The sequence below is a fragment of the Cyclopterus lumpus genome, chromosome 18, assembly GCF_009769545.1.
Source record: "Cyclopterus lumpus isolate fCycLum1 chromosome 18, fCycLum1.pri, whole genome shotgun sequence".
NCBI lineage: Eukaryota > Metazoa > Chordata > Actinopteri > Perciformes > Cyclopteridae > Cyclopterus > Cyclopterus lumpus.
Window position 1 is genome coordinate 1,130,001 of NC_046983.1, and position 22,500 is coordinate 1,152,500.

Genomic DNA, 22,500 nt, shown 5'->3' on the forward strand with positions numbered 1-22,500 from the left:
ATAATTAATATATTTAAAAAAGAGAGATGAGATGCTCATTTTTATTTTATCTGTATTTGTTAATATATGTTTAATGTTTAACTGTTTTTTTCTCTATTCTCCCTTTATCTTAATTGTATTGCCTTGTAAATCACTTTAAATGTATTATTAGCATTGTTGTTGTTATTATTATTATTATTATTGTTAAATAGATTTGGGTGATAAAGGACACAAAATAAATAAAAACTAAGTATATGCACTAACAGTACAACATGTTTTTTAAATATAAAATCATAAGAAATATAATGAAAAATATACAAATATAAGAATATGAAATGTATCAAATATACATTTAAAGAATGATTAATTATTTATTTAATTTTGATAAATGATGATGAACGAAAGTCAAATCTTTTCATTCGTCTTTTTAAGGTACTAAACTAATACATTAAAATAAATGCTTTTTAATTTTCATAAGCACTCAGTGATCAATTAATTCCTTAGTGTAGAACTAATAATATATATTTTTATGTAGCATAAATAATATCCTAAACAATTTATGAGGTATTCCTAGTAGAAGTAATAGTGAGTAAATATTATTATTACTTTTGTGTGTTGAAAAGGAGCTGAGACATGAAGATGAGTCCGGACACCGAGGAGGTAAAACATAACATCACGTGTGTCTAATAATCAGGTTTTATGTACTTTGTGTTCTCATAATTAAGAATATTAATGTGCTCTCCTGTTTCTCAGTCCGTCCGGTGCACAGCGGCCGGCTGCAACTGTGTGTGTTTCAAACCAGGAAGTGTCCAACTCAGGTCATGTGATCGCTGTGGACACGGCTGGGTCCCACACGGTACGACGCACACACACGTCGCCGTTATGTGTGTGGACATTTCGGTCGTCTCTATCCAAAAATGTGTTTCCCCACAATGTAGATGTCCACCAAAGATTTAGGTCCCCACAATGTAGATGTCCACCAAAGATTTAGGTCCCCACAATGTGGATGTCCACCAAAGATTTAGGTCCCCACAATGTGGATGTCCACCAAAGATTTAGGTCCCCACAATGTAGATGTCCACCAAAGATTTAGGTCCCCACAATGTAGATGTCCACCAAAGATTTAGGTCCCCACAATGTGGATGTCCACCAAAGATTTAGGTCCCCACAATGTGGATCTCCACCAAAGATTTAGTCCCCACAATGTGGATATTCAAAGTGAACTGTGACCCCATAATGTAGGGTTTCAAAGTCAAATGTGTCCCCACAAACTAAATCTAGTTTGTTGTAAAACGTAAAATGTAAAACGTTAGGACTGAAGCTTTGGGAACATTATTATTCCTCTTTAGACTGAAGGTTTGTGTCGTGAAGAAAACTTCAGTTCAGTTTGACAACAAGTCTCAGGTTGGACTTCACCCACCTGCTGACACACACACACACACACACACACACACACAGACACACACAAACAGACAGACACACACACTGCAGATGTGTTCAGACGACACGGTGACATGAAAGTCAGGTGTCGCTGTCATCACATCACCGAGAGCATCTGGAGAAAGCATCTGCACACACACACGTACACACACACACACACACACACAGACACACACACACAGACACACGCACACACAGACACACGCACACACACAGACACACACACACAAACGCAATGTTTTATCAGATGGTAAACACACATCTGTTTTTTTTTCATACATTTTGTTTGTATTTATAGACAAAATATGTCCAAAAACAAATATTCCACATTTCACACAGGTAGTAATAACGAGACACTGATTCGTCCTCTTCCTCTTCAGCCTTGGCAAAGCTCCAGTTTCCAGCCCAGCCGCCCTCCAGCTGCAGCCCAGTGGAGGTGGCCCTCCCTGGGCTGGTGTTCGACCTGAGCTCCCTGGTGCTGTACGGAGCTCAGGCCATTCCCGTCCGCCTGAAGATCCTTCTGGATCGCCTCTTCAGCATCCTGAGCCCAGAACAGGTACATCCACCTGGCTGAGAGCAGCTCCACGGAGGAGCTCTTTGACACCAGGAACATGTCACAAGGTAGTGATGGAGTCCACTGGATGCGTAACAGGTTGCTTTTGGTCGTCTTCAGGTGGGACACATCCTGAACACCCTGGGCTGGAGTCTGGGGGATTACGTAAGAGGCTACATGCTTCAGGTATGCAGATATTGATTATCATGAGACATTCTGATGTAACTCTACACCAGTAAACATCAACGTTACTGTTCGCTTTAAGCTTGTAGAACCTTCTTTTTACTAATAGATGTACAAACAAAATGAACTGTGAAGAACCAAAAAGACAGCGGGTGAAACCGGCAGAACATCGCAAACTAACCTCCACTGAGCCAAGGAGGGATGATGATTATCTGTAAACTCATATCTCATCTTCATAAACTACTTTATTACCTTCATACAAACCCTGTAAAGAAACAAGTCAAGTATTAAATGTTCCATAAAGTAACAAAGGTTGAATGTTTTCTAAACGATTCATTTGGCTGCAAAATATTCACTCAAATGAAGATTTCTAAACCATCGAAAAACAAATTGGCCTGTTTTGTAGAAATGTGAAATATATTAGAAACTGTATTCGGAGGTACACAACACTAGAACCTAATGTATGAACTACCTGCAAAGATTACACTAAATGTGTCTGTAAACTGGTGTTGGCTTTGACTCCTGATTATTAATGAAATCATTCTTGTTTTCTTCGGTCATGACCTTTGACCTGCTCTCATGGGTCCGTCCAGCACCCCGATGGGAAGGTGTTGGACCGATGGTTGATGGCGACCCCCGAGGAGGAGCTGCTCACCCTCAAGCAGTTCCTTCGCTTTGGCGAGACGCGCCCCATAGTCGAGTTGATGACGCTCCAGTGCCTGGCAGCTGTCAATCACCTCTCCGACCTGGAGCTAAGGCCCGCCCCGAAGAGCTTCCAATCAAATGTCAGCGATGTCAGCGCGGTGGTCGAGCGGAACGGAGTGTTTAGGAACACAAGAGGAGATTCACGTTTCGTCTGCCGTTACAAGAAAAACAGTCCGGCGGACCACAAAGACACTGTCCGCCATTTCGAAAACTTTCCAGAGGGGCCGTCTTTGCTTCTGCCTTTCCACTTTCCAAGCTCCGCCTTGCACTGTTTGGTTCCGCCCACCAAGGTAATTACAATAAATTACTTTTAACGTGTTCCACGACAACATTCACAGAGTTTACGATTCTTTAAGTCTGATAAGGAGTGTTTGGTTTTCTCCACTTATTGTTGCCCTCCACCTCCTCTTTGTCTTTCTTATACCAGGAGCTTGTTGCTCCCAGTAAGCTAAGCCAGTGTCTACGGAAGCTCAGTGGGACCAAATTGCCTGAGAGACAGGAGGGAGGAGGAAGAGAGGAAGAGAACGATCCGATTTTGCAGAAATCTAAAGTTGAACCGTGTTTAAAAATCAAAGCAGACCCCGACAGGCCAAATACGACCCGTTCCTTGTGGCATCAGGAACCCCGGTTCCTCGGCGACCAGGAGCTTGACCTTCACCGGGGCATGGCGCAACAGGAGAACACCTCTTCACCTTCTTCCTCACTCCATCAGCCCATATCCTCCTCTCCCCCAAAGATTTCCCAGAAGTTGCACGGCTCCTCTTCCTTTCCTTTCAAGTCCCTCCCATCCTTCTCCTCCTCCTTCCTCTGTCCTCTTCCCAACTCGTCCTTTTTTTCCTCCCGCCATCCACTCCCATCCTCATCTTCTTCCCTCTGTCCTCTCCCGTCTTCCCTCTGCTCCCTCCCTTCTCTTTCACCCGCAGGAGGTCGGAAGGGGAGGGTCTGCTGTGGCGTTTGTGGGAAAAGCTTCTACGACAAAGGTAGGAATAATGTGGTTTCTCCAAGTCCTCAAGGTCCTGTTGCAGATCCCCTACTTATTTGGGCTTGTTGGGTGTGGAACCGAAGTAAATGTCCGGAGACGAAAAATTATAATAAAAAATGTTTAATCAGAAATATTACCAATAATTAATAACGGTTCTGATACAGAGTATAACTCTCAGCTGAGGGAACATGAATCACTACATCCAGTTAAACTGTCTAACAGCAAATCACGCACACTAAATATAATGCTCAGCTGAGGGCTTTTAAAGGATCACGGCCTACATGCAGCTATCCAGTGTCTGTCTGCCGTTACCCAAAAAGAAAAAAGCCTTGTCTCTCCAACAAACATCTCTTTTTATATCTCCCGCGCCATATTCGCTTCTCATTGGTCGAGCTTTCCAGGAAACACATTGGTGCTTGTCTGCCATAGGCTGAGCCGTCTCCATGGGGCCATGTCCGGGGTCTCCTCCAGGGGTCACACCATGGGGCCATGTCCGGGGTCTCCTCCAGGGGTCACACCATGGGCCATGTCCGGGGTCTCCTCCAGGGGTCACACCATGGGGCCATGTTCGGGGTCTCCTCCAGGGGTTACACCATGGGGCCATGTCTGGGGTCACACCATGGGCCATGTCCGGGGTCTCCTCCAGGGGTCACACCATGGGGCCATGTCCGGGGTCTCCTCCAGGGGTCACACCATGGGGCCATGTTCGGGGTCTCCTCCAGGGGTCACACCATGGGGCCATGTCCGGGGTCTCCTCCAGGGGTCACACCAGGGGGCCATGTCCGGGGTCTCCTCCAGGGGTCACACCATGGGGCGATGTCCGGGGTCTCCTCCAGGGGTCACACCAGGGGGCCATGTCCGGGGTCTCCTCCAGGGGTCACACCATGGGGCCATGTCTGGGGTCACACCATGGGGCCATGTCCGGGGTCTCCTCCAGGGGTCACACCATGGGGCCATGTCCGGGGTCTCCTCCAGGGGTCACACCAGGGGGCCATGTCCGGGGTCTCCTCCAGGGGTCACACCATGGGGCGATGTCCGGGGTCTCCTCCAGGGGTCACACCATGGGGCCATGTCCGGGGTCTCCTCCAGGGGTCACACCATGGGGCCATGTTCGGGGTCTCCTCCAGGGGTCACACCAGGGGGCCATGTCCGGGGTCTCCTCCAGGGGTCACACCAGGGGGCCATGTCCGGGGTCTCCTCCAGGGGTCACACCATGGGGCCATGTTCGGGGTCTCCTCCAGGGGTCACACCATGGGGCCATGTCCGGGGTCTCCTCCAGGGGTCACACCATGGGGCCATGTCCGGGGTCTCCTCCAGGGGTCACACCAGGGGGCCATGTCCGGGGTCTCCTCCAGGGGTCACACCAGGGGGCCATGTCCGGGGTCTCCTCCAGGGGTCACACCAGGGGGCCATGTCCGGGGTCTCCTCCAGGGGTCACACCAGGGGGCCATGTCTGGGGTCTCCTCCAGGGGTCACACCATGGGGCCATGTTCGGGGTCTCCTCCAGGGGTTACACCATGGGGCCATGTCTGGGGTCACACCATGGGGCCATGTCCGGGGTCTCCTCCAGGGGTCACACCAGGGGGCCATGTCCGGGGTCTCCTCCAGGGGTCACACCATGGGGCCATGTTCGGGGTCTCCTCCAGGGGTCACACCATGGGGCCATGTCCGGGGTCTCCTCCAGGGGTCACACCAGGGGGCCATGTCCGGGGTCTCCTCCAGGGGTCACACCAGGGGGCCATGTCCGGGGTCTCCTCCAGGGGTCACACCATGGGGCCATGTCCGGGGTCTCCTCCAGGGGTCACACCATGGGTCCTTCTCCCTGCTGGGGGGAGACATACCTGGGCAGCCATCTGCCTGTCTGCTCCGAATATACATCTGCAAAGTGCATACATAGAATTCCCTTCCTCCTAAGTTTCCCAACCCCGAGACATTCTTTAATAATACAGTATATCATCAAATAATCTACAGAGATATCCTTCAATAATATAGTAAATTATTAAACAATAATCTACACATAGATATTCTTTCGTAACCAGTGTGAAGTTATAGCAAATCATTAAATCCCAATTTACACATTGCTATAGTAATTTATCTAATTCTACAGGCTCAAGAGGTTCCATATAGTTCAATGTGGGGTCCTCTGCTGTTCTTGTGACTTGGTGTTCCACAGGGTTTAATGTGGGGTCCTCTGCTGTTCTTGTGAGTTGGTGTTCCACAGGGTTTAATGTGGGGTCCTCTGCTGTTCTTGTGACTTGGTGTTCCACAGGGTTCAATGTGGGGTCCTCTGCTGTTCTTGTGACTTGGTGTTCCACAGGGTTCAATGTGGGGTCCTCTGCTGTTCTTGTGACTTGGTGTTCCACAGGGTTCAATGTGGGGTCCTCTGCTGTTCTTGTGTCTTCCAACCACATTGTTTTACTCTTTACTCGAGAAAAGATATCTTAGCTGCGGTTGCCATGGTGCATGTTTGGGCTGGATTAGCTCCTCCTGCTACTCCAGGAACAGAACCTGTGAGGTCGGTCCGTCGGCATCAACTTAACCAGCGTCTCCCTTCTTGTTGGTGCAGGAACGCTGAAGATCCACTACAACGCCGTCCACTTGAAGATCAAACATCGGTGCACGGTGGCGGGCTGCACCATGGTCTTCAGCTCGCTACGTAGCCGAAACCGACACAGCGCCAACCCGAACCCACGGTTGCATACGGGAGCCGGCAGAGACGCACAAGCCCACAGAACCGCACACGCTCACCGGCATTTGAGCGCACACTCCGAACTGCAAATACTTAGAGAGGCTCACACGCGCGTGTGCGCGGAGGAAGATATCGGCGACGCGGTTTGGCGACAGGAAGACGACGCACACGCGCGGACAAACGGGCTAAACAGTCGTCCAAACAACCAACATGTTGTCCGGGGCAACACGCCGCCTCAAGCTGCCTCCCCTTCTCCTCAGCCTCTACACCTAACCCAGACCCCTCCTCCTCCTCCCCTGGGCTCACCTCCGTCTCTCGTCCCCATGGTGGACAAAACCGAACGGCGTCAACACATCAACCGCACTGCACTTGGCCCCGCCCCCGTCACCGTGGAGACTCGCGCAAGCCCGCTGACCAGTGGGCAGCGGCGGTGGGAGTCAGGTGACCACTTGCCCAAGAAGAAGCCCAGGAAGTCGAGCATGCCGGTGAAAATAGCAAGAGAGAAGGTGGAGGGAGGGAGAGGCCAGGAAGAGTGTTGATGAAGAGGTGAATCAAAGCAACGATTCGTTTTTTGACAATTAAAATATTTATTTTCTTGAGCTTATTGACTGCAATGACAGCTTATTGTAACTTTACCAGAACTTCACTGAACCGTTGAATGAAGAAGAATGTTTCAGATAAACGTGACTCATATTTACTCGTATTCATTATTGATTCTAGCAACGATGTTGTTGGTTTGTGTTGTTGATAAATATTTGCCAGCTCCGTCTCCCTCCGTCTTATTGTTGGTTATCACAATCATTACGGAAACAAGATGAGATATAACTTTATTATCTTTAATTGTCTTCATTAATAAGTATTAATGAGGAAGTTCTTGAGCCAGAGTTTGATGAAAGATTATGAAAAAAAGAAAGATTATGAAAAAACAAACAAACAATACAAACAAATATAAACTTATGTGAACCGAATAACCATTATTAGTGTCCAAGAAATTATTCTGACTAACTAATTAACCCTCTGACACTAACCAATAAGAGTTTAGCTCAACGCATGAATTTTTAATAAAACCGTTGGTAAGACTCCATATTGTTCTCTCACGTGGACGCAACAGACGGGAACTGTTGGCTGCTCTCATCCCATTGGCTGAGAGCAGCCAATGGGATGAGAGCAGCAACTTCTTCCAGGCACGAGGCAGCTCGAGATTCGTCTGAACTTTATGAACAATAAAAGTACGATAAAAATAGGATTGCACGTGTTGTTGTTGTTTCAGCTGTCCAGAAGGGGGAGGAGTCATGCAGTTTGATGGCCTTCCTGTGACGTCGTACATTTAGCTTTCAGACACATGTATTTATACTTTTTAGTATAAATCCTCCGATATTTTAGTCACATATCGGAGGACTTCTTCCACCAAAACAGTCATTTTAATAACGTGAGAGACTTCACATTCAACAATTACACACAAATTATAGTTTAGGGCTTATTTCAGATATTTTCATCAATAATTCAATTTCGATTTATTATCACCAACCTTTTTTACTTGTTTTCCTTAGTTTTGACTTCATTGTTATGCAACTGTATTCACATTTAATTATTTAATGTCTATCAACGAAGGAGAAGAAGGAGGAGAAGGAGGAGAAGAAGGAGAAAGAGGAGGAGAGGGAGGAGAAAGAGGAGAAGAAGGAGAAAGAGGAGGAGAAGGAGGAGAAAGAGGAGGAGAAGGAGAAGAAGAAGAAGAAGGAGAAAGAGAAGAAAGGGGAACACTTGGCTCAGGTCTTGGTTTCTACTCGGATGATATTAGTGCACGCACCAGGAACCGGAAGCCCCGCTGAGCTCGTGAACGGTGCTCCCTGAACGAGTCCCTCCATCTCAGAGTCGCACTGCGCGTGTCGTTTGAGGAGAAACGCGTTTCCGGTCCGAGCAGCATGTCCAAAGCGGAAGTCCTGAGGGGGTTCGTCACGCGCAGGCTCGCCTCGGCCGCGCGCGAGATCCTCGCGGTGGTCGAGAGAACCGTGACCGGCTACGAGCACGAGGCGGCGGGCCTCAGGCGCGAGCTCCACCGGCTGCAGCCGGCGGCTCGCGACGCTGCAGGTCGGCAGGATGAAAGACTTTAAGTCCTGAGACGCGCGAGCACTTCGCTTCTCTTTGACGCGTTCAGACTGGTGGTGACGTCAGCGTTGTGCTGACTTCCGCTTTGTCTGCCTGAGCCACCAGGGCCGTTTGTGACGTCATTAAAAAACAATCAATCTCACTTGTATATTCTTACTTTTATACACGTTTTACTCACCTGCTGGATAGAATAATATTAATAATATTCATGAGAAGTTAGTTTTCAGTGACCGACAATAAACTTCTACTTAATAAATAAATAAAATGAAAACTGTTTTCCACGAACGTAAACTGGACATATTTGATATTTTTACTCTTTTGTAGGTGTGATTGACAGCTGGAGCCTCGGTGGCGTTGAGGAAGAGCAGGGCGATGAAGAGGAGGAGCCAGAGAACCAGGAGGACTCGACAGATGAAACTCCATCCAGGTTCCTTTACATTGACCTTATTGACCTTTTCAGCCATCTATTCGTCCTTAAAGCACTTCATAACGACCCCTCCCCGCCCAGATGTCAGCATAAGAAGAGGAAGCCCGGCAGACCTCAGACCCACGTGGACTTCAGGATCCGGATCCTGGAGGACTCTCGGACCGCCGTGCTCTCCAACAACGGTACGAGTTAAACTCCTCTCCGGTCGTCGTTTCACGAGTTCTCACTTCCTCGTCTCTCCTCGTCAGTTCTGAAGAGGAGCCCGATGCTGGAGCTCCGGTGTCCCCGGGGCCTGCGGGCGCCGGACTTCCTGGAGCTGCTCCGGTCCACCTTCCCTCAGCTGGCCGGAGACGGCGGACGCTTCGACCTCTTGGCGTCGGACGAGAGGCGGAGACTCAAACCTCTGAGGCTGAAGTCGCTGACGGCGGAGGAGATCCAGAGGAGCGCCGGCGGCTCGGGGGCGAAGGCGACGCTCTACATCCGACTCAAGGTATCGAGCCCCGAAGCCGGAACGTCTTCATGCAGGATAACTCGGTTATTACCACATCAATCATTTATATTATCTATTCATACAACATTGTGTCTGCAAGTATTACCAATGTTAAAACATATAAAAGTACATTAAATATTAAAGTATTATAGATATATATAGATTATTAGTGGAGAGATTGGTTTCTCTTTTCTGATGGAAGAGTTTATCAGCCGCGATGTGTTCAAGGACCGCCGTAAAGATCAAAACCTCACGATAATGACCGTTTTTTACAGCTAGTGGTTTTAGTGATTGTTTAAAGACGACGAACAGGTTTTGGGGTTCAGAGGGTTAAAGGTTTTAAAAAGTTGACATGAGTTTTATTTAAATAGCAGAAAAAGAAGGAACGTCCGACCGGAGGAGAGGAGATGAACCCCCGACAGGCGAGTGATGGAGCCGGACTTCACAGCAGGTAAACCACAAGAGTCCTTTTTCAAAGCGTTTTATTACCACGGCAACGTTGACGACCTTAAACTCGCTTCTTAAACAGCTCCGTTCAGGAGGTGGAAGGAGGAGACGGGTCCATCGGCTCAGCGTCACAACATCAACACATGGAAACGGAGGAAGCTGATGATGAGGAACGGACGCCAGAGCCGGCCGAGAGTAACGATGATGGCGTTGAAAAGGAGGAAGAAGAGGCGAATCACGGCGGCGGCGATTGGAAACCGGAAAAGAGCGAAGCAGAGCCTAAAGGAAACGACGCAGAACCCAAAGGAAACAACGCAGAACCCAAAGGAAGCGACGCAGAGCTCAAAGGAAACGACGCAGAGCTCAAAGGAAACGACGCAGAGCCTAAAGGAAACGACGCAGAACCCAAAGGAAGCGACGCAGAGCTCAAAGGAAACGACGCAGAGCTCAAAGGAAGCGACGCAGAGCTCAAAGGAAACGACGCAGAACCCAAAGGAAGCGACGCAGAGCTCAAAGGAAACAACGCAGAGCTCAAAGGAAACGACGCAGAACCCAAAGGAAGCGACGCAGAGCCTAAAGGAAACGACGCAGAACCCAAAGGAAGTGACGCAGAATCCAAAGGAAGCGACGCAGAGCTCAAAGGAAACGACGCAGAGCCCAAAGGAAACGACGCAGAACCCAAAGGAAGCGACGCAGAGCTCAAAGGAAACGACGCAGAGCTCAAAGGAAGCGACGCAGAGCTCAAAGGAAGCGATGCAGAGCTCAAAGGAAGCGATGCAGAGCTCAAAGGAAACGACGCAGAGCTCAAAGGAAGCGATGCAGAGCTCAAAGGAAACGACGCAGAGCTCAAAGGAAGCGATGCAGAGCTCAAAGGAAACGACACAGAGCCTAAAAGAAACGACGCAGAGCCCAAAGGAAACGACGCAGAGCTCAAAGGAAGCGACGCAGAACCCAAAGGAAACGACGCAGAGCCCAAAGGAAACGACGCAGAGCTCAAAGGAAGCGACGCAGAGCTCAAAGGAAACGACGCAGAGCTCAAAGGAAACGACGCAGAGCTCAAAGGAAGCGACGCAGAGCTCAAAGGAAGCGACGCAGAGCTCAAAGGAAACGACGCAGAGCTCAAAGGAAACGACGCAGAGCTCAAAGGAAGCGACTCCAAACTGCAGCCGGTGACGACGAGGGAAGAACAAGCCGGAGGTTCTGGCGCCAAGAGGACCAAGAAGAGCGGAGACGTTCGGTCCTGCAAAGTCTGCGGCGCGCTGCTCAAGTCCGAGGTGGCGTTGGTCAAACATGGCGACAGTCATGGAGGCGTCTGCGCGGCGTGCGCCGCCTCTTCTTCTGGCGCCGCGCTGAGGGCCGAGTCTTTCCTCTGCGCGCACGCAGCCGTTCGCACGGGGGAGAAACCGCACGAGTGCGATGTTTGCCGCGACGCATTTGCGTCGAAGGCGTCGTTGGAGGTTCACCAGAAGCTCCACAAGGAGGAGAAGCTGCCGTGTCCCACTTCCCTCAAAGTGTTGGTGCGGCGGGACCAGTCAACCGCTCACCGCGGGACGCACGCCGGCAAGAAGACGCACCTCTGCGGCGTGTGCGGCAAATCCCTGAGCGACGACAGGTCCCTGACCCGCCACAAGATGACCCACTCCGGGGAGAGACCCCACGGCTGTCAGGTGTGCGGGCGGCGCTTCAAACTCCCCGGGACGCTGAGGCAGCACGAGAAGATCCACGTGGACCGAGAGCGCTCGTACCTCTGCGACGTCTGCTGCAAGATGTTCCTGACCAGCAAGCAGCTGCAGATCCACCTGCGGACGCACAGCGACGAGAAGCCGTACCACTGCGGCGAGTGCGGCAGGGGCTTCTCCACCAAAGGGCCCCTGACGATTCACATGCGGGTCCACACGGGGGAGACACCGTACCGCTGCCCCGAATGCGGCTGGTCCTTCAAACGCAAGATCAACCTGGACAACCACGTGACGATCCACTCGGGCCTCAAGCCGTTCGTCTGTGGGATCTGTGGCAAAGCGTGCGCCCGGAAATCATACCTGACGGTGCACATGAGGACCCACAACGGGGAGAGGCCGTACAAGTGCTCGCTCTGCGACAAGGCCTTCACTCAGAGCCACTGCCTGAAAACACACATGAAGAGCCACCCGGTGGCCGAAGGAGCCACGTGACCCAAGTGAATTCTTTGTGTTTGTCTCTCATTCTCTGGACACTGTGTGTTGCATGTAACTACAATAAAGATCTGTACCAGTGTACAGAGTTTGGCAGATGGTGAAATAAGAACCTGGTGGACTGTTGTGTATATGATATATATATATATATATATATATATATATATATATTTATATTTATATAAATGTAATTTTATATAGTTCACAATGAAATAAAAGGCACATTTTAACACAAGTTGCATGAAAGGGCATCAGATTTCATGGCGATCCGGTCACGTTGTTGAGAATCACAAAAAACTAAATCTCTAAATAACTAAAGTTTATATATATATATATATATTAATACACATCTGATCGATTCTGAGCACCGGTGTGTGTTTTTTAAATGCAAATCATGTATAATGATACATTTATTATACGGTACATTACAACAGGCAAATGTTTCACTGGGAGCTGAAACAGCAGCGATTTGAATATCATCCGTTTGTCATCAGAGCTGCAGGAACACACAGGAAGTCATTATGACATTTATTTATTTCAATAGTCACGTTGCACATCGTTAAAAGTAAAATCATTACGCTGCTTTATAGTGTAATAAAGTACACATTATACTACGACTTCCCTGATTAGTGCACCTGAACCCCTAACCCGGTTGTGAGGATATATTAGCATGCTAACACGCTAAATGGTGAATGAAGACCTCACACAGGATGATATATTTCCTTTGGTTCTATTTCTATTGACATGAAACATAAATGACATTCTTTCAAATCAGTGCAACAACATTCGTTTCTATGCAGATGACACCACTAAGTGCCATTCTCGACTCTAGTGGCTCTCACCATCCGGGCATTACAGACTTTAAATGATACACATGTGATTCTGGCTGACGTGTGGGAATCCCATTGTAACTCAATATTCAACCACAACATTTTAAACGACTACACCATTGAAATGATTTTATTTGAGTGTCTCATCCTGATTCAGATTGTGGTTTTCCTGCTCGATGTAGAAACAGCAGCGATGTCAACAGGTTGCTGGGCAGACTGAACCACAGCGTTGACATCAACACCACGCACACCTCCCTAGCCACGCGTACATTGAGCATCACAATGGACACTAGATTCCCCCCGAACCTCAAGGCCAACACTCCCATAACAGCCAGGATGATGTGGAAAGCCCTCTGCTTCGATTGGTCGACCAGCTCCCTCTTCCCGCCCTCTTTCCCCGGCATCGGACGCACGAGAGCGCAGAGAACCAGGACGCTGCAGAAGGAGAGCACGCCCAAGAAGAAGACGATGACGCAGCAGAAAAGGACCACGGCGAACTCAGCGTTGAGTTTATACGTCGTGGCGCCGCACACGAAGCACAGCAGCCAGACGCTCCCGATGCTCCCGTTCCTGATCCTGGCCCCGCCCGCCCGCCTCAGGCCCAGGTAGGTGACGGGGTGAACCACAGCCAGGTAGCGCTCCACGCAGGTGAGGAGGTGGAACATGCCCTGTCCGAGGGAGTTGATGGTGAAGACGTAGACCCCCACCAGCCGCACAGGCTGGAGACCGATGTAGCCGCCACAAAAGAAGATGGCGAACCCCAAATATTCATTCAGCTGCATGGCGACGGAGTGAAAGGTGAACACGTCAGAGTGACAGAGGGGGCGCTGTTTCCTCCATTGTTGGTAACCCAGGTAGATGACGCGGAGGAGGAGAGGGAGGAGGAGGATGGAGGTGAAGGAGATGGCAGAGAAGATGGAGACGCTCGTGTTGGACCTGAAACATGTGCTCATAGTGAGGTTGGAGGGGAGGGGAGGAGCCAGATAAGGAAGGAGATCTGAGGAGGAGTTGACTGACATGTTTATAAACATGGAGGCCTAAAGAGGAGAAGGGGGAGGAGAAGAGAGAACCAGAGGGAGGAGAAGGGAGGAGAAGAGAGAACCAGAGGGAGGAGAAGAGAGAACCAGAGGGAGGAGAAGGGAGAACAAGACGGAGGAGAAGAGAGAACCAGAGGGAGGAGAAGAGAGAACCAGAGGGAGGAGAAGGGAGAACAAGACGGAGGAGAAGAGAGAACCAGAGGGAGGAGAAGAGAGAACCAGAGGGAGGAGAAGAGAGAACAAGAGGGAGGAGAAGGGAGAACCAGAGGGAGGAGAAGAGAGAACAAGAGAGAACCAGAGGGAGGAGAAGAGAGAACAAGAGGGAGGAGAAGAGAGAACCAGAGGGAGGAGAAGGGAGAACAAGAGGGAGGAGAAGGGAGAACAAGACGGAGGAGAAGAGAGAACCAGAGGGAGGAGAAGGGAGAACAAGACGGAGGAGAAGAGAGAACCAGAGGGAGGAGAAGGGAGAACAAGACGGAGGAGAAGAGAGAACAAGAGGGAGGAGAAGGGAGGAGAAGAGAGAACCAGAGGGAGGAGAAGAGAGAACCAGAGGGAGGAGAAGAGAGGAGAAGAGAGAACCAGAGGGAGGAGAAGAGAGAACAAGAGGGAGGAGAAGGGAGGAGAAGAGAGAACAAGAAGGAGAAGAGAGAACAAGAGGGAGGAGAAGGGAGAACCAGAGGGAGGAGAAGAGAGAACAAGAGAGAACCAGAGGGAGGAGAAGAGAGAACCAGAGGGAGGAGAAGAGAGAACAAGAGGGAGGAGAAGAGAGAACCAGAGGGAGGAGAAGAGAGAACCAGAGGGAGGAGAAGAGAGAACAAGAGGGAGGAGAAGAGAGAACCAGAGGGAGGAGAAGGGAGAACAAGAGGGGGAGGAGAAGAGAGAACCAGAGGGAGGAGAAGAGAGAACAAGAGGGAGGAGAAGAGAGAACCAGAGGGAGGAGAAGGGAGAACAAGACGGAGGAGAAGAGAGAACAAGAGGGAGGAGAAGAGAGAACCAGAGGGAGGAGAAGGGAGAACAAGAGGGAGGAGAAGGGAGAACAAGACGGAGGAGAAGAGAGAACCAGAGGGAGGAGAAGGGAGAACAAGACGGAGGAGAAGAGAGAACCAGAGGGAGGAGAAGGGAGAACAAGACGGAGGAGAAGAGAGAACAAGAGGGAGGAGAAGGGAGGAGAAGAGAGAACCAGAGGGAGGAGAAGAGAGAACCAGAGGGAGGAGAAGAGAGGAGAAGAGAGAACCAGAGGGAGGAGAAGAGAGAACAAGAGGGAGGAGAAGGGAGGAGAAGAGAGAACAAGAGGGAGAAGAGAGAACCAGAGGGAGGAGAAGAGAGAACCAGAGGGAGGAGAAGAGAGAACAAGAGGGGGAGGAGAAGAGAGAACAAGACGGAGGAGAAGAGAGAACCAGAGGGAGGAGAAGAGAGAACCAGAGGGAGGAGAAGAGAGAACAAGAGGGGGAGGAGAAGAGAGAACCAGAGGGAGGAGAAGGGAGAACAAGAGGGAGGAGAAGGGAGAACCAGAGGGAGGAGAAGGGAGAACCAGAGGGAAGAGAAGAGAGAACCAGAGGGAGGAGAAGAGGGAGGAGAAGAGAGAACAAGAGGGAGAAGAGAGAACCAGAGGGAGGAGAAGAGAGAACAAGAGGGAAGAGAAGAGAGAACAAGAGGGAGGAGAGAGAACCAGAGGGAGGAGAAGAGAGAACCAGAGGGAGGAGAAGAGAGAACAAGAGGGAGGAGAAGAGAGAACAAGAGGGAAGAGAAGAGAGAACAAGACGGAGGAGAAGAGAGAACCAGAGGGAGGAGAAGGGAGAACAAGAGGGAGGAGAAGGGAGAACCAGAGGGAGGAGAAGGGAGGAGGAGAAGGGAGAACCAGAGGGAAGAGAAGAGAGAACAAGAGGGAGGAGAAGAGAGAACCAGAGGGAGGAGAAGAGAGAACAAGAGGGAGGAGAAGGGAGAACCAGAGGGAGGAGAAGAGAGAACAAGAGGGAGGAGAAGAGAGAACCAGAGGGAGGAGAAGGGAGAACAAGACGGAGGAGAAGAGAGAACAAGAGGGAGGAGAAGAGAGAACCAGAGGGAGGAGAAGGGAGAACAAGACGGAGGAGAAGAGAGAACCAGAGGGAGGAGAAGGGAGAACAAGACGGAGGAGAAGAGAGAACCAGAGGGAGGAGAAGGGAGAACAAGACGGAGGAGAAGAGAGAACAAGAGGGAGGAGAAGGGAGGAGAAGAGAGAACCAGAGGGAGGAGAAGAGAGAACCAGAGGGAGGAGAAGAGAGGAGAAGAGAGAACCAGAGGGAGGAGAAGAGAGAACAAGAGGGAGGAGAAGGGAGGAGAAGAGAGAACAAGAGGGAGAAGAGAGAACCAGAGGGAGGAGAAGAGAGAACCAGAGGGAGGAGAAGAGAGAACAAGAGGGGGAGGAGAAGAGAGAACAAGACGGAGGAGAAGAGAGAACCAGAGGGAGGAGAAGAGAGAACCAGAGGGAGGAGAAGAGAGAACAAGAGGGGGAGGAGAAGAGAGAACCAGAGGGAGGAGAAGGGAGAACAAGAGGGAGGAGAAGGGAGAACCAGAGGGAGGAGAAGGGAGAACCAGAGGGAAGAGAAGAGAGAACCAGAGGGAGGAGAAGAGGGAGGAGAAGAGAGAACAAGAGGGAGAAGAGAGAACCAGAGGGAGGAGAAGAGAGAACAAGAGGGAAGAGAAGAGAGAACAAGAGGGAGGAGAGAGAACCAGAGGGAGGAGAAGAGAGAACCAGAGGGAGGAGAAGAGAGAACAAGAGGGGGAGGAGAAGAGAGAACAAGACGGAGGAGAAGAGAGAACCAGAGGGAGGAGAAGGGAGAACAAGAGGGAGGAGAAGGGAGAACCAGAGGGAGGAGAAGGGAGGAGGAGAAGGGAGAACCAGAGGGAAGAGAAGAGAGAACAAGAGGGAGGAGAAGAGAGAACCAGAGGGAGGAGAAGGGAGAACAAGAGGGAGGAGAAGGGAGAACCAGAGGGAGGAGAAGGGAGAACAAGAGGGAGGAGAAGAGAGAACAAGAGGGAGGAGAAGGGAGAACCAGAGGGAGGAGAAGGGAGGAGGAGAAGGGAGAACCAGAGGGAAGAGAAGAGAGAACAAGAGGGAGGAGAAGGGAGAACAAGAGGGAGGAGAAGGGAGAACAAGAGGGAGGAGAAGGGAGAACCAGAGGGAGGAGAAGAGAGAACAAGAGGGAGGAGAAGGGAGAACCAGAGGGAGGAGAAGAGAGAACAAGACGGAGGAGAAGAGAGAACCAGAGGGAGGAGAAGGGAGAACAAGAGGGAGGAGAAGAGAGAACCAGAGGGAGGAGAAGAGAGAACCAGAGGGAGGAGAAGGGAGAACAAGAGGGAGGAGAAGAGAGAACCAGAGGGAGGAGAAGAGAGAACCAGAGGGAGGAGAAGGGAGAACAAGAGGGAGGAGAAGAGAGAACCAGAGGGAGGAGAAGAGAGAACCAGAGGGAGGAGAAGAGAGAACAAGAGGGAGGAGAAGGGAGAACCAGAGGGAGGAGAAGGGAGGAGGAGAAGGGAGAACCAGAGGGAAGAGAAGAGAGAACAAGAGGGAGGAGAAGGGAGAACCAGAGGGAGGAGAAGAGAGAACCAGAGGGAGGAGAAGAGAGAACAAGAGGGAGGAGAAGGGAGAACCAGAGGGAGGAGAAGGGAGGAGGAGAAGGGAGAACCAGAGGGAAGAGAAGAGAGAACAAGAGGGAGGAGAAGAGAGAACCAGAGGGAGGAGAAGAGAGAACAAGAGGGAGGAGAAGGGAGAACCAGAGGGAGGAGAAGAGAGAACAAGAGGGAGGAGAAGGGAGAACCAGAGGGAGGAGAAGAGAGAACCAGAGGGAGGAGAAGGGAGAACAAGAGGGAGGAGAAGGGAGAACAAGAGGGAGGAGAAGGGAGAACCAGAGGGAGGAGAAGAGAGAACCAGAGGGAGGAGAAGGGAGAACAAGAGGGAGGAGAAGGGAGAACCAGAGGGAGGAGAAGGGAGAACCAGAGGGAAGAGAAGGGAGAACCAGAGGGAGGAGAAGAGAGAACAAGAGGGAGGAGAAGAGAGAACCAGAGGGAGGAGAAGGGAGAACAAGAGGGAGGAGAAGGGAGAACCAGAGGGAGGAGAAGAGAGAACCAGAGGGAGGAGAAGAGAGAACCAGAGGGAGGAGAAGGGAGAACCAGAGGGAGGAGAAGGGAGAACCAGAGGGAGGAGAAGGGAGAACCAGAGGGAAGAGAAGGGAGAACCAGAGGGAGGAGAAGGGAGAACAAGATAACTTTTGTTAATTCATAAATTAATTTGCTAACATGAATGTGTCTCAGATCTATATTTAGTCTTTCCTCTTCAGTGGCAGTAAATTAATTAGTAAATTAACAAAAGTTATTTTGGTTAGCGCTTAAAAAATGATGAAGATGAAGATAGTACATTTAGGAAGTTCTTAAAAGAAAGAACATTGATGGTTTCCTAAGTAATACTAATTCAACAAATACAATATAAAAGACAGATTATGAACAATATCAATAAAGTTGAGTTTATGTAATATCGTCCAGTGAAGTTCAAACAGACCTCGGTTGTTCTTGTCTCCTCTGCTGCTCGCTGGGGTCTGATCCCATAGGCCGACCGGAGAGGAGGGCGGGCTCTACGCTGGGAGGAGACATCCACCATTTGAATATCATGTCAATCATCATCAGCATCTGTGGAGAGAAACGCCTTCACAGTGAATTATTAGGATATGAATCCCTGTATTCAAATATAAGTACGAGTACAGGAGCAAAACATCCTCATACCATCATGTTCTCCTGCAGACCCCGGCCCCCCAGGCCAGGGGGGGCGGTTTGTGATGGACTATCGGTGCTGGCTGCGTGTTCCTCAGGTCCACGGCCTGGTTCTCAATGGTTCTACTCAGGTTCTACCAGGTTCACGGTCTATTCAATTTAATGTTCTTGCTCAATATGAAATGCAGTATATGCTCTTTATATTATGCACAACAAATGACATTATACATATAATTAATATAATAAATATAAGAGTTGTAATAATAGAAGTAGCACCAATAATACGTATAACAACAGCAGCAGTAGACATATTATAATTATAATAACAGCATTAATGGTTTCAGTAATAGTGATAGATACAGTATATGCACAACCAGGCCTAACTCTAGACCTGAACCAGGCCTAACTCTAGACCTGAACCAGCCCTATCTATAGACCTGAACCAGCCCTATCTATAGACCTGAACCAGCTCTATCTATAGACCTGAACCAGCTCTAACTATAGACCTGAACCAGCCCTATCTATAGACCTGAACCAGCCCTAACTATAGACCTAACCCAGCCCTAACTATAGACCTAAACCAGCTCTAACTATAGACCTAACCCAGCCCTATCTATAGACCTGAACCAGCCCTATCTATAGACCTAACCCAGCCCTATCTATAGACCTGAACCAGCCCTAACTATAGACCTGAACCAGCCCTAACTATAGACCTAAACCAGCCCTAACTATAGACCTGAACCAGCCCTAAATATAGACCTGAACCAGCCCTAACTATAGACCTAAACCAGCCCTAACTATAGACCTAAACCAGCTCTAACTATAGACCTAAACCAGCCCTAACTATAGACCTGAACCAGCCCTAACTATAGACCTAAACCAGCCCTAAATATAGACCTAAACAAGCCCTAACTATAGACCTGAACCAGCCCTAACTATAGACCTGAACCAGCTCTAACTATAGACCTGACCCAGCCCTAACTATAGACCTGAACCAGCCCTAACTATAGACCTGAACCAGCCCTAACTATAGACCTAAACCAGCTCTAACTATAAACCTGAACCAGCCCTAACTATAGACCTGAACCAGCCCTATCTATAGACCTGAACCAGCCCTATCTATAGACCTGAACCAGCTCTAACTATAGACCTAAACCAGCTCTAACTATAAACCTGAACCAGCCCTAACTATAGACCTGAACCAGCCCTAACTATAGACCTGAACCAGCCCTATCTGTAGACCTAAACCAGCCCTAACTATAGACCTAAACCAGCCCTATCTATAGACCTGAACCAGCTCTAACTATAGACCTGAACCAGCTCTAACTATAGACCTGAACCAGCCCTATCTATAGACCTAACCCAGCCCTATCTATAGACCTGAACCAGCCCTAACTATAGACCTGAACCAGCCCTAACTATAGACCTAAACCAGCTCTAACTATAGACCTAACCCAGCCCTATCTATAGACCTGAACCAGCCCTAACTATAGACCTAACCCAGCCCTATCTATAGACCTGAACCAGCTCTAACTATAGACCTGAACCAGCCCTAACTATAGACCTAAACCAGCTCTAACTATAGACCTAACCCAGCCCTATCTATAGACCTGAACCAGCCCTAACTATAGACCTGAACCAGCCCTAACTATAGACCTAAACCAGCTCTAACTATAGACCTAACCCAGCCCTATCTATAGACCTGAACCAGCCCTATCTATAGACCTAACCCAGCCCTATCTATAGACCTGAACCAGCCCTAACTATAGACCTGAACCAGCCCTAACTATAGACCTAAACCAGCCCTAACTATAGACCTGAACCAGCCCTAACTATAGACCTGAACCAGCTCTAACTATAGACCTGAACCAGCCCTAACTATAGACCTGAACCAGCCCTAACTATAGACCTGAACCAGCTCTAACTATAGACCTAAACCAGCTCTAACTATAAACCTGAACCAGCCCTAACTATAGACCTGAACCAGCCCTATCTATAGACCTGAACCAGCCCTATCTATAGACCTGAACCAGCCCTATCTATACACCTGAACCAGCTCTAACTATAGACCTAAACCAGCTCTAACTATAAACCTGAACCAGCCCTAACTATAGACCTGAACCAGCCCTAACTATAGACCTGAACCAGCCCTAACTATAGACCTGAACCAGCCCTATCTGTAGACCTGAACCAGCCCTATCTATAGACCTAAAGTAGCCCTATCTATAGACCTAAACCAGCTCTAACTATAGACCTGAACCAGCTCTAACTATAGACCTGAACCAGCCCTATCTATAGACCTGAACCAGCCCTATCTATAGACCTGAACCAGCCCTATCTATAGACCTAAACCAGCTCTAACTATAGACCTGAACCAGCCCTAACTATAGACCTGAACCAGCCCTATCTATAGACCTAAACCAGCCCTAACTATAGACCTGAACCAGCCCTAAATATAGACCTAAACCAGCTCTAACTATAGACCTGAACCAGCCCTATCTATAGACCTAAACCAGCTCTAACTATAGACCTGAACCAGCCCTAACTATAGACCTGAACCAGCCCTATCTATAGACCTAAACCAGCCCTATCTATAGACCTAAACCAGCCCTATCTATAGACCTGAACCAGCCCTATCTATACACCTGAACCAGCTCTAACTATAGACCTAAACCAGCTCTAACTATAAACCTGAACCAGCCCTAACTATAGACCTGAACCAGCCCTAACTATAGACCTGAACCAGCCCTATCTGTAGACCTGAACCAGCCCTATCTATAGACCTAAAGTAGCCCTATCTATAGACCTAAACCAGCTCTAACTATAGACCTGAACCAGCTCTAACTATAGACCTGAACCAGCCCTATCTATAGACCTGAACCAGCCCTATCTATAGACCTGAACCAGCCCTATCTATAGACCTGAACCAGCCCTATCTATAGACCTAAACCAGCTCTAACTATAGACCTGAACCAGCCCTAACTATAGACCTGAACCAGCCCTATCTATAGACCTAAACCAGCCCTAACTATAGACCTGAACCAGCCCTAAATATAGACCTAAACCAGCTCTAACTATAGACCTGAACCAGCCCTATCTATAGACCTAAACCAGCTCTAACTATAGACCTGAACCAGCCCTAACTATAGACCTGAACCAGCCCTATCTATAGACCTAAACCAGCTCTAACTATAGACCTGAACCAGCCCTAACTATAGACCTGAACCAGCCCTATCTATAGACCTGAACCAGCCCTATCTATAGACCTAAACCAGCTCTAACTATAGACCTGAACCAGCCCTAACTATAGACCTGAACCAGCCCTATCTATAGACCTGAACCAGCCCTATCTATAGACCTAAACCAGCTCTAACTATAGACCTGAACCAGCCCTAACTATAGACCTGAACCAGCCCTAACTATAGACCTGAACTCCACTCTTTGACAAATGACAGACATCATACTACCATTACACGTTCACCATATATTGTTCAACACATTGTCAACTTCAGATCTGATACTTATTCTCATTACAGTAATTTACATGATCAGGTAAGTCAAGACATTAACAGTTCTTATGATGATGTAAAAGAAAGAAAAATAACCCTCCAACTAATCATAATTTGCCTGTGAGCGTTTCCCCCACAGGTTTGGACAGAGATGGGAACCAAAACAGAAGTTATGTGTTTCCAGAAGCAGGTAAAGCAGCTCGTGGCCA

At 49.1% G+C, this 22,500-nt stretch overlaps 1 protein-coding gene across 2 annotated transcripts; it reads left to right on the forward strand.

Annotated features, from left to right (window-relative positions):
• The first annotated feature begins 8,310 nt into the window (after positions 1 to 8,310).
• LOC117748061 (zinc finger protein 768-like) lies at positions 8,311 to 12,281 on the forward strand. 2 transcript variants are annotated; one of them, XM_034557680.1, is made up of 6 exons: positions 8,311 to 8,619; positions 8,962 to 9,064; positions 9,146 to 9,246; positions 9,313 to 9,554; positions 9,926 to 10,005; positions 10,084 to 12,281. In XM_034557680.1, exons 1-6 carry the CDS (start codon positions 8,454 to 8,456, stop codon positions 12,170 to 12,172), a joined length of 2,781 nt encoding a protein of 926 aa, XP_034413571.1. In that variant the 5' UTR covers positions 8,311 to 8,453; the 3' UTR covers positions 12,173 to 12,281. The 2 variants fall into 2 exon arrangements, with proteins under 2 accessions (XP_034413571.1, XP_034413572.1); XM_034557681.1 differs by having other exon boundaries at positions 9,929 to 10,005.
• Positions 12,282 to 22,500: the final 10,219 nt, after the last annotated feature.

Bases quoted from the DNA above. Each gene is read 5' to 3' on its own strand.
- LOC117748061 (XM_034557680.1), top strand. From the start codon at position 8,454: ATGTCCAAAGCGGAAGTCCTGAGGGGGTTCGTCACGCGCAGGCTCGCC. The intron at 8,620-8,961 runs GTCGGCAGGATG...ACTCTTTTGTAG, and splicing joins GGCGGCTCGCGACGCTGCAG to GTGTGATTGACAGCTGGAGC. The intron at 9,555-9,925 runs GTATCGAGCCCC...TTATTTAAATAG, and splicing joins CGCTCTACATCCGACTCAAG to CAGAAAAAGAAGGAACGTCC.